At 36.7% G+C, this 12,852-nt stretch overlaps 1 protein-coding gene across 20 annotated transcripts in view; it reads right to left on the minus strand.

Annotated features, from left to right (window-relative positions):
* Window positions 1-437: 437 nt before the first annotated feature.
* Window positions 438-12,852, minus strand: part of ABLIM2 (actin binding LIM protein family member 2) — a 141,377-nt gene continuing 128,962 nt past the window's right edge. For all 20 annotated transcript variants that reach the window (XM_040555727.1, XM_040555734.1, XM_040555726.1 and 17 more), the window contains one exon: window positions 438-2,183. In XM_040555727.1, coding sequence (XP_040411661.1) covers window positions 2,070-2,183 — 114 coding nt within the window. In that variant the 3' untranslated portion in view covers window positions 438-2,069. The remainder of the gene's footprint in view (window positions 2,184-12,852) is intronic.

Consider the following 12,852-nt stretch of genomic DNA (forward strand, 5'->3'; position numbering starts at 1 on the left):
TTAGATATTGATAGTATCCCATAGACTTTGCTGGTCACATTTTGAATTGGTCAATTTCAGTGTGCAGCCAGGTCTCACAAATATGCAACACATAACAAGCTATTCAGAGGTTGAAAAGCATTAGGGATGCTGCCTGCAGGTTATCAGGAGCTCTCAATTAAGACTAGCTTACGGCCGTATACACTGAACACCTCCAGCAAAGCAGCTCTTGCCTGGTAAGGTATGCCCATTGCTAAATGGATCATTTAAATCATGACAAATTTTGCAGTAAATTGACATTCAGAGGTAAACTTCACAATAAAAGATATCCTTTCTCCTCGTTGAACAAATCTAACAGAAATTATGTATTAGTAACATAAATATTATTGGAAGAACCTATCCAGAGCAGCAATACAGTCAAAAAATTATACACACATATGAATATAGTCATCCAGTTATGTCTTTGTTTTAATGATTTTTTAAACATTTGTATCATCAGACAAAACATTTAGGTCATGAGAAAATATTTATTTCCAACAGCATGGATTTTGAAAGTTATTGGAAGAAGGCATGTTCAATACTATGATTTTTCTGATGCTGGGGCAGTTGAAACAGTGTGTAGTAGTGCATATATTAACCAGTTACTTCAAGGAAATGGCAAAAAGACATAGTGAAATAGGGAGTACAAACATTCAAGGCAGTAAAAATGCAGAATACTGACACATGGCTGAAAAATGTACTTTTGTAATGCTCTTTTAGTATCACACAAAACTAGCAACTCACTTTAAAACATTCTTTGTCAGCAACCATACTTGTGACCATATGAAATTATTAAATTTAATACAGTCTTTCAGCTGGAAGAGATAATAAGATCTAACGCTCATATCAAACGCTTAGATTTTGTTAGCTTTGTTATTTAAGATAGTTTCAAGGTACTGCACCGGTATCACATAAGGTTGTTGTGGTTTTTTTTTTAATTGATTTGTACAGAAACATGCAAATAGTAATGCATGAGGGTTTCATATATTTGATTATAATTTGATAGACTATTGATAGAGCACACCAAGCTTTTTTTTTGTTACATTTTATGCTGAACTGTTCCATTTCCACACCTACCAATGCTATTACAGTTCTCATGGCTTATCATGATAAGCCAGAGAGTGGAGAAAGTAAAAATGTCTTTACTTAGAACATATATTAATGAAAAAAAAACTTTTATAGATAGATATCTATCTACATATAATTAAGATTACATGGTATTTTTATCAGCATGAAATGTAAAAAAAAAAGTCCCCCAAACATCCTAAAATAGGAAAACACAGTTTACTAGCATAATAAATTCTTATGCCAGTTTTGTAATAAGGCTTCAGTTTTCCTGATGAATGGGACTACATTTTTAAGTAGGTTTCTGTATACATTTTGTCATTATAAGTGTTTTATGTCACAATATATTCTTAATAAAATAAAAACTCTTGTGCTGTAATTAAAGATAGCTAGTTACCATTTAGACAAATATGACCTTTTAGAGAGTAGGCTGTGTCTAAAGTATAAGAAGTAGAATTAAGGTGCTTCCATATTTTTTCTTTCATTCTTAAAAAGTACCACACATAAACATAAGCTGCAATAATTGCTTGTGGACATGCTTTTCTTTGGCTTTTACCACATTTTTAATAGCATGTGATCCCCCACTGGTGAATTTTATATTAATTACTCACTTGATCTCATAAAAATTGTATTGTAAAACATAATGAAACAGAATGTTGGATGCATTTCCTTTGTCACAGCTACACTTTTTCTCTTCCTTTCAGAATTTTGATTTGCATCAAGCAATAACTGCAAGCAACAATAAATTTAAAGCTAGATTTTTGCATGTTGTAAACTGGATAGGACCAGGAGTTACTGACAAAACCAGCTGGTCATGCAAGTTTAGCAAATTCTCTGTATTCCAACGCATTGCCATCTAATCTGTCCTGTTTCCCCTGACACATACTAACACAATGAAGCTGGACAATGGTTGAACAGCAAGTGCATGTGATAGTTCTGGCAAGACTATTTTTGTTTTGATTAAGCGCATATTTATCCATGAGGGACTAGAAAAGCAAGGCCTTCTTCTTCAGGTCATTCCGCTTCCAAAGTGCCAGACGATCAAATTCCTCAATGCTCATTTTGAAGACTTCCTGGAACTCTTCAGGGGACAAATGCCTCTTGAAAATGAAAATACAAAGGTATCATTAAGCTCTTCTGTGCACAGGAACATTTCTGCCCTTCCTAAGTTTTAAAACACACCACAAAATAATGCATTTGTATTTACATTTAAATTCCCAAATTCTGGAAGAAAATACATCAAAACCAAATCAGCTTACAACAGCTGGGAAATGAAATCGTTAGCATTAGCAACTTCTGAAAAAAACAAATCTTTTCAATATAGTTCCAACTGAGTAGAAGCTACAGTCTTCAGGAAGAAGATGTATTTATACATGATGTGCGATGACAGAGCACACTGAGACAAATTTAAGCGACTCCAGGACTTTAAAGAAACTACTAACAATGTAATTTCAGAGTTGGATTTGTTTTGCCTTGATCTTTAATGAGAGCAATGGACATCACACTGGTTTGTTAATAGCAACCTTGTAACAAAGGAGAGAGCACACTGCTAAATTCTTAAATCCAGAATGTGATTATCCATGGGGATAGACTTGCACCAGGAGCCCAAGTTGGATAAAGCTTTTTTGAAACGCCAAGAACTATGCTTTTATTTGATGTTTTCATATATGAGACAAAGACAAAAAGGAGAGAAAAACAACATTAAGAAGGAGGTAGGATAATGAATGTATACAGAGTTTGCCTAACAATTACTAGTATACGTGCAGAAAAGGCTGAAAAGATAAATGTGTGAATTAGAAATGAAAAGCATACAAAATTCTTTCGATAACTGTGGGCTAACCCTTATTCAAGCATTTTAGTACCATCAATCAAGGTTCTGCTTCCATTGTCTTAAGCACATGCCATCTAAAAGGGACAGATTCAGTGCAATGAAAATTACAAATTGATTTTTTTTTAAACACATCCTCTCCTTTTCCACAAAACTTTCCTTGAAACCTTTCTGTTATTATCCAAAATTCTGGCAGGGAGCATGCTAATATGCCCTGATGATGCCACAACGGTTTACCTGACTAGGGTGGACATGACCTCACTGGCCCTATCTTACACAGCTATTTTTTTGACAAATTTGAAAGCAAAATTTTACTTTCCACTTATTAACATTGAGTTTGTCTTTGTAATGTAAATTACACAACGAAAATTAACAAAATTGTTTGCAAAATATGACTATATTTAATTACTTTGAATGGTCATTGTGGGCCCTTACAGTTTCCTAAAAAAGGACAGCCTTTCTATTTTTTTTCCCTTGAGATTCCACATTTTCAAATCAACACTGACTAAAGAGTTTGGAAGTGAGCCATCATTCTTCATTTGACCAACGATAGCAACCCAACATAAGCACTATGCATAGCATGGAACAAATACGCCATGCATATTTGGCAGAGGAGATCCTGTTTCACATGGAAATCAGCAACATCTGACAATGTATCTTACAAACAATCTCTCACTGACAGAATTTAATTCTACTGTGTTTGGAAAGAAAAAGAAACTTCTCTCTCCACTAACTTCATTGTATTTTTCTGGTAACCTAGTGGATAAATTCTAGCAAGCTTAACTTATTTTCTCAAACTAAGGAACATGTTTATGAGCTGTGGGGTTGGAAAAAAAAAGTCTGGATGAGCAAAAGGTATCATAGCTTGTTTTATCTTGCTTCTAGACTGTGGATAACTCTTGAGATGTCATCTCAGGAGAAATCAGTGACAAACTGTAGTTCATATTCCAAAAGAAAATCAGAAAGCTTATACCCTGCAGGTAAATCCAGTGACCATTATTCAAAACCATAGTAAACTAAGATTTTAAAAAGAATGCTTTCTCCTTTTTTTTTTTTTTTTTCCTGAATTGTGTTACAAGATTTCTTCCTAGGAATTGCTATGGTCTCATCAGATCTATTTCAACACTGAAAGAAAACCCAAGTGCTACATCAGGCCACAGGTCCTTTCTGCAAGGTGCTGAATACTTGCTACAGCTCACCACTGCAAGAAGCTTGCCACCAACCTCAAAAAAAAGCTCTGCAATTCTCCCTTTCCTCTCCAAGGCAAAACTTTCATATTTATCATTTTGCTCTGCCCTCAGAGTTAATGAGCTTTCAGTTCACATGCATCTATCCAAGCCAATATAAATTAGATATGCTCTCTACTCCTGCTTATATGCAGATGACATCACTTTCATTCCTTGAATGCACTAATTTTCTAATTCTACTAAAGTTTGGTTTTATACCAGCAACATTTTTTTTTCCTCACAGAAGTTCTCGGTGCAGCCTGCTCCAAAAGCAGCTGAGAGTTTCCAGTCCAGGAATACCAGCTAGTAGCAGAGATTGAGATGGGGAAAGGATGAGCTCTCTTATTTCTACCTCCCACTCTACTAAGCAGTTACTTTTTGCTTCTAATTCTCCTCTATATACTGTCCCTCATCTCAAGGACTAAGTTACCAGACTGCAATATCAGCAAAGTTTTTTACACTATCAATGAATGCAATACCCACACTCAAACTTAATTCTAGTAGAAGGCAAAATTAATTCTAGAAGGAAAAACTTTCTCTCTGGTTTGAACCCTCTCTGAGGACAGCCATCTATGCCCAGTGTCTCATGATTCCCACTGTTTTTCCTGCATCTCAGGAACTTTCACCATTCCTTTTTTAAGCATCATGGGCTTTGGGACCAACCCTAGAAGCAGCAATGATTACAGTTCTGTCTGCAGATTTTGGAATAACCCTTGATCCCAGAAAGATGTCATCAAACTGGCGACATTTCAGATAAAAGCAACAAATATAATCATGGGTTGCAGAGTTTGATTTATGAGGAAAGACTAAAAGGCCTAAGTATGTAAAACTGTAGCCAAATGATGACTAAGGGAAAATATGGTAAATGTCTACAAGTACTTGAAGGGTCTAAACACCATGGGAATAGGCCAGTGTGGGAAGCTTATGTTCATACTTTTCTTTATATGTGTGATGTTAAATTTTGTCTGCTCTGTTGTTGGACTTTCTTAAACCTTATAGCTTTCAGACTTAAAGCTCTTCCCAAAGGCAGAGAAAATAGACTGCTAAGAAATATTAGACTGATTTTTCTTAGGTATTTGAATGTTAATTTGTGTTAGCTGAAATGCTCTCATGCGGAAGCATTGCCTTGTCTCATTAGTCAAACAAAAGAAGGGAAATTGAAAATTATGCATAGGGAATAGGGCAGGATATTCATCTTGAGGTATGAGATAAGATACGTATGAGGCCAAGAATGTGATTTCAGATTTGTTTTTTACTTTTTATTTTTATGATTGGATCAGCTTAAAATATCCAGCTATGTTAATGCTGCATAATTGGGCCATTAAATGAAAAGCCCAAGTTGTGAGCAAAATTAACATTCATTCATTTTTTTTTTTTTCCCTAGTTTTGGCCTTGTTTACAAAGGAAGTCTGGGTGTTTTACAGTATGCCAGGAACCAATTCCTAACTCCCTTTGTGACAATTTGGACACATTCAGACAGCTTAATTCAATCTACTTCTCTGCTCTGCTTCAATGGCAAAGTTGGACACAGCACTGACACTGAGGAGAGGTACACAGGACACGGACAAGGCCCCTGTCTGAACACATCCTAACTGGCTGTATTTAGACTAGCTTAGGTTGGAAGCTGCATAATGATGTTAACATGATGCTGCCATAAAGCCTTCCTAACAGATAATGTAAATAACTTAAATATGGATCTTCACTGAAATGGCTGCTAACCTGAAGCCACCGGATGGTTGCAACATTAAACATTTTGGATATATTTAAGTGTCAAATTGTCACACTGGAAAGGACTACTGCATCACATTGTTTTGATAAAATCATATTAATCGGAGCCTTCTAAAGTCAGTAGTGTTCAGTCTTTTCTTCTGGACAGCATTTTGTGTCAGCTTGCATGGGAAAAGAGAAAAAGACAGTGAGATTCAAGTTCAGCAAAGTACTATATCCGTAATTCCTCACTTGGATGTTATCTGAAATATGGCGCAATACTGCCTGAAAAGGGTAACCACACCTTTGCTGTAATCATGTAGCTAGCTCTCCTAAAACATATAGAATTAAATGCAAAAAGAATTTAAATGCAAATGCTTTAATAATATGATATACAGAACTAAGGGCTGAGCTAAATCTGTCTACTGCATTGCAACCACTAAAATGGGAAATCCTCATGTTCAACTAAGCATGATCATTAAAATGAGCGGTATAGATATGTGCTCAATTTTAATCTCCCAGAAGAAAAGTAATCAGTTGCACATTCAAAAACTTGCTGCACAGTGTTAACTCAGAAAGGAGTGATGCTTTTTGCTGTAAATTAATGAGGCTTGTTTCTGTTTTTCTGTGGCACGCTAAAAAGCCACTAATCATTCTAAATAGAGTTATAATGTTTATTTAATTCAATGAGATTTCTTTTGCACAAGAATAATTGTGCTTTTAATGAAATTCAGAGATCTTCAAAACTAATACTTAGGAATATGGCATTAGTGTGAATAAGTCACAGTAAGGAAAAATTGCAATTAACTTACAGCTGTACCTTAGTAAGCTGTGACCAGGTCATGCTACACAACTGTGTTTATTCTGTGTCAGTAATTGTATGGGAGTCCTCAAGTGAAAACTTGCTGATGTAGGAAATTCAGAGGATATCATACTTCCTCATGAGTCAATACTGATCCAATGAACCAACACAGTGGATGGCAGGAGTTGATGAGTCGAAGATGAGAAAAATCAAAGTCCTAATTCCTAGGGCTTATTTAAAATGTCTGGTTTGTTTCTTTTTGCTTTTGTTATCTTATGTACATACGACATTGCAGCTAAGCATTATATTGCCTTTGCTACTGTGCTCTCTGTTGTATAGAATGCAATTTTAAATAGTTGTCCAGTTCAATTAATTTTTGTTCAGAGTCCTTGTAATACTTTCAACTTCTGCTCCACAAAATCTAGAAGTAAAAGCTATAGGATCTTTACCAGAGCCTTGAAAATACAAAATACTCAAACTAAACTTGAATTTATCCAAAAAACTATCCATGGGTATGCATTCATGTAAATAAACAAAGTTTAGTTCATTAGGGTAATGCAGAGACTGTACTGCTGGGATATAATCTTACTTCCTGTATTAAAATTTAGGACGCTAGACATATCTTAACTGAATATATTTGGAATAAAAATAGCCTGTTCCTTTCTCCATTCTTCCCCTCCTGTCCCCTGATTCCCTTCTCCCATTCCTCTAGAATTTTGACCAAATGTAACTTTCAGATGCCCAAACATATGTTTTTGGAAAAAAAATCTCTTTGATGTACTGAATTTCAAATCCTTATTTTGCAGCATCAAGATGCACACTCCTCTGCCTTCTTTCTGTTGCACTGCAGGGGCTCAGCAGGCTTTTCAGAGGCTTCTTCTAAGTCTACTGCATGGCTCATTACAAAGCTATAATTAGCCATGTGCCATGTTCCCAAGGGAGTATTGAATGTTATCCTCATCTACTGAGTAATTAAGCTTCATGCCTAATAAATATTTTAAACTATTAAGTAATTATATGATACGGGAAAGGAAAGTTAAGAAATGGCAGGAGTTGCCACCTCATGAGCTTTAAAAGTATGAAGAGAGAACCAGGGCAACTCCATTTATAAGGGAATAAGGTAGGAGGTGCTGCAATTGTGGTTTTGCTGGAATATGGCACTTAGTCACAAAAATGACTAGTTGGGGTACTTTCTTCAATTGAGTGTTGGCAGGAGGTGTATACCCCCTTTTCTTCTCTGCTTCCCCATAGCAATGTGGGTTCCCCAAGAAGGCTCCCAGAAAGAGCAGTACAACAGAAGCAGCAAGGAAGTGAGTCTGAAACCCCTGTCCCCTGCCAGCGTAATCCCTAGCATCCATACAAGGCTCCTGGACCTGTGAATATATGTCATTTAGTATCTCACGGTATCATGAAACTCCACAGAGAATCTGTATTCCACTGAACAGCACTACTACGGGGTACTTACAGTTCAACCTGTCACCAAAGAAGGCATATAGAAAATATTCTGTAGTAGCCCTGTACATTCAATATTTTCCCTGTTTGAGTAATTATGCAAGAAGCTGAAAAGATGTAAGTATTTCACTCAGTGATATCAATACATTACCTACAAAGTGGTATAAGTAGAACATCTCTAAGGATAACTTATCCCATCACTCTGTCATTCAAACAAATGAGCTTTTATATACTGCCATTTATGTAAGTAATTGCCTTCAACTTACTGCCGATAAGGATGTTGTATCATTAAGAAAATGATTCATAAATAAAATTAAAACTATGAATCCATAGTAAATTAAGAAAATATATAGAAGATCTTGAGTTTCAAAAATTTAAGACATGTAAGTGCAGTTTTCTTAAAAGAGGTAGACATTGATAATTATTAAACTGGAAAATCCAATTAAGTTATTTATTGTGTATTCATGGATGCTAGTGCTAACACTTACTTGGATATTTGTCCCAGACTCACACCTGGGGCTCAGAGGTTTGGTTTCTGGTGATTTGTCTGTGGTCTTTGGGCCTTATCCAAAAAAAGTACACTGAAGTCAACATGAAACTTTCCACATACACTTGCTTTAGGTTCAAAATACCTTGCTCCTAAAGCAGATTTTCCAGATTCCCTTAATTTGGGCTTTTGTGTAGCCACAATACTAATTCTCCACATCTGATCCCTCTTCAGCTCCACACTGGTTCCACTCTGATAGGAATTAGCTCTATTACATATCATGTCATTTCTAATGTGTGTTTTTGTTTTACAATGGCTCTTTTCATAAGGACTTTGAAAATTGATATAGACATCCAGCACTGATTACAACACAAGCATATGCTTAGAATAAGAAACACAACATGAATGTTTTGCAAGTTAAACAGTGTGAAGTTCCACTAAAGTCAGTGAAATGTACTTTTTTATGCCAGGTTATGAGCTTCATCGTGAAGTGAACTTGTAATTTCAAATTCAGCTCCAAACTACAAACTGCTCTTCTCCATGTTAAAACACGCAACATTCTGCTTTTGCCCTGATTTTCCCCAGCCGAGCTACAGAGGAGGTGACACACATAACATTACTTGTATGAATGACATCTACAAGCTGGGGCTGTTATAAATTCAAACTGAATTACTGGAATCCATTCCTAAAATGGTTGCAGCCCAAATGGCTAGAACCCAGGGCAATTGTTGAATAAAAATTGTGGAAAAAATCTCATCCTTAAAACAGATCCAGACAAGTAGTTTCAGGAGGAAAAGCATGTTTGAATTAATGTAAGTGCTCTGTTCAAACAAGACCGCACCCATGTTTAAATCTCTGATTTCTGTTTACAAGAGAACAAGGTGGCAGATGAAGGTTTGCTACTTGACATTCCAGAATATTTTTTTCCTTAGCAATTGTTTCAGTTAAGCAAAGAATGAACAATGCTTTTAACTCTGACATTCAAAAGAAAAGGCTAAAGAAACTAAGATGCATCAAGATAAGAAAATCAAAAGAAAAAACTAAATGATGCTTTCCAAATGGACTTTCCAAAAAAGACTCTAAGTATGTTGGCTTTCAAAACTACCAGCCTGTGACCATGAAAGAAATCTTATCCTCTGTGATAAAAGCAACTTCCGGAGAAAATAAATAAATCTATGTGGCTGTGCATGAGCCATACTCAACAACAGGCAAGCAATATCCAGTGTAAGCTAAAAGTATCGAGCACATTCTTTTAGGAGCCCAAGGACTAAACCGTAAAAGGTATTCAAGTGCTTAAAAGTGGCACAAGTATTTTCAGAAGTGTCCATAAGCCTAACTTCTGTTGGAAAAAATACAGATCACATGGAACACTACTGGAAAAAGAGCAGGTAAGGAATGTGCTTATTTATACCATCCAAAGGTGATGTCTTAGCCCCAGAACGTCAATATTTAACATAGTAAAATGAACCTTTTGATAAAATGTTCCAAATGCATCAAAGTATTTATTTTTTTCAAATGCTATTGCAGCAAAAGCAACTTAGAATCCTATTTTGTGATTAGATTACTTTACATTGAGGCCTTGTCTCCACAGAATATATCATGCTAAGCAAATTAAGGAGCTATGAAGGTCTTCAGAGTAGGGCTGACTTTAATCACATCACTCAGGGCCTTGTCCAGCCGAATTCTAAATGCTTCCTCAGATGGAGACTCCTCAGCCTCATGGGCAACCTGTTCCAGTGCTTCACTCTCCCAGTGAGGAGCTTTTTCCTTATATTTAATTGTAACTGGCCTTCCTGCAACTCATAACTGCTGCCTCTCAACCTTTCAGAGCCTACATCTGAGATGGGCATGTTTTCTCTATAACCCCTTTACTGCCAAATTGTGCTGATGACTCACATTCAGCTTATTTTCCATCAGGATCCCTTCTGCAGAGCTGTTCCCCATCTTACGTTTCTGAATGGCATTATTCCATCACAAGAGCAGGAATCATGGTTTATCTTTGTTGCACTTCATGAGGTCACTATTGACCCATTCCTCTGGCCTGTCCAGGTCTCTTTGAATGAAAGGGCTGCTCTGTAGAGTATCAACTACTCTCCCTCCAGTCTGTGTCATCTGCCAACATGGTGAAGGTGCAATTCATTTTCTTCACCCACATTGTATAATCCAGTCCCGTGTTACTGTTGGTATCACCTAAATTAACTTGTTCTTCACCATTTCCCCTTAGAATTGCTTGTGGGAATGCTGTTGCATTCATCTAACATTAGAATAAAAAGCAGTGTGGTAAAGAGAAACTTCTCAAAAAAATCCTGGGCCAACTCTTTATCTTTTGTAAATTTCTCACATTTCTAATCAGCTTATATCAGAAGATCCAGGCTATTCATCCAAAAGTCAGAGTGCTGGTAATGTATTTAAAAATCAGCAGGTCATTTATTTTAACTAATTCTCAATGCTGTGTGTATTAGCTCACTGTTGGCATAAACATCTCCTCTAGGAGCACAAAGAACTGAGCTACTTCTGCCTCACTGCTGAGCTAGAACAATCAAACAAAAACATGCCGAGTGTTTCTACGTTTACATATATGTGGTTTTGAAGAAAGAATTCCTATTATTTTAAAGCATTTATTACCAGTTAAGCCCTCCTAATCTCCAGATGCCTCTTAGGCTTAGAAAAATATGCATTTTTAGAAAAAAATATTATTTATAAGCCATGAAATAGATTTCTTACACAACAAGTAATCTAAAAAATACTCACAATGGGAGCAAAGATAGGCAAACATCACCAACCATTAAAACCCCACCCTCCTGCAATCGACCATTAGCAGAGACTTTCACAGCTGCCTCCCTTAATCTCACTCAAGGAGCTAATACCTTTTATGTGAGTTCACTTTTCATGATAGGAACATTCTCTACAGGAAATTTCCCTTGTAATAAGGGATCAGAGAAGAACTGCCTTCTCCATGACATCTATGCTGTATCATTCAAAGTTCATAACAAAGTTCATAACTGTTTTACAAAGAGGAGTTTGCTTCAAGTCAACTTACAAGGGCTTTTAAAGAAATCTAGCTCATGCAGATTTACTGATCTTACTGCAACTAAGTAGACCAGGAAATCAGAGATCTGATGTGTGAGATTTTAAATGCCTTAGGACAAGGCAAGATCACTTTCAGGTTTGACAGGTAATTGAAATACAATGGTTCTAACATTTCCTTTCACCAACATCACCTCTATCCTCCTGTCCACATCCATCACACCTAGGAGCTAGTTCACATTTGCAACAGTGAGAACAATGTAAAACTTCAGCCTGAGAAACTGATGGTAATAAAGCTATAGTATCAGAACATTGACTCTGAAAATATTTTCCTAGATAAACCACTCTACAGTTTGGATAATACATAGGCTTAGCAGTGCTATCATCCTCACCATTTCTGCAGGCAAAATACAGCCCCTTCAAGAGTGAATTGGCTCCACAGGATGAAAACAGAAGCTGGCAACCGATTCTGCTCGCAGGGAGCACTTGCCTCCTGGAGATTTGTGAGCATCGAATCACACTTTTTAGTGAAAGTGAAACATAGCTTAAGAAAGGTTAGAAATCTAACCTTAATGCTTGCTTCCAGTATTCACAGTGTTGCCTCCAAAATCTTGAGGATATCAAAAAATGCTAAATGGATCCTCTACTAATGGGCTGTGTATATGCACGTGCATGTGTGTCTAATCTCTGTCTGTTCCTGTGAAAACCTATGAACCCCTGTACTATTGGGCTTCCAAAGTCCTGGGTCTTGCCCAACCTTGAAATGCACTGAACGCACAAGTCAGCAACCAAGTTACAATCTTCTTTTTCTGCCACAAGAAGAAATAATGGCAAACTGCTTTTCTACCCAAAGCTACTTATTTCCAGCAATCCTTTAACACAAAAGAGTGGGACAGAGAGGAGGGGAAGAGGCTGGCAAGGGAAGGCAACAGTTTACTCCTGTCACTCAACTCTGCATATGGCTTGAATGTGTAGATGAGCTGCTGCCTCTGTTTTTCCAGGAGTTATAATCCTTTTAAAATCTTGCTAATTTAATTGTTTAAAAAAACCACCTACCAATCCCTAATAAATGTAAGATGGTCTACAAAGGGGTCATTTGCAGATGCACATGTTTAACATAGTGCAACAATCAGCAGATCAGTCTGGTCCCCTTATCGCTTTTCTGGTGCAGGTTTGAAGCAGACCTTGTTTATTGTTCTTTTGCAAACCTCTGTGAGATCTTTGAAGTGGTTGTGCTTCT

This window comes from Cygnus olor, chromosome 4, assembly GCF_009769625.2.
Source record: "Cygnus olor isolate bCygOlo1 chromosome 4, bCygOlo1.pri.v2, whole genome shotgun sequence".
NCBI lineage: Eukaryota > Metazoa > Chordata > Aves > Anseriformes > Anatidae > Cygnus > Cygnus olor.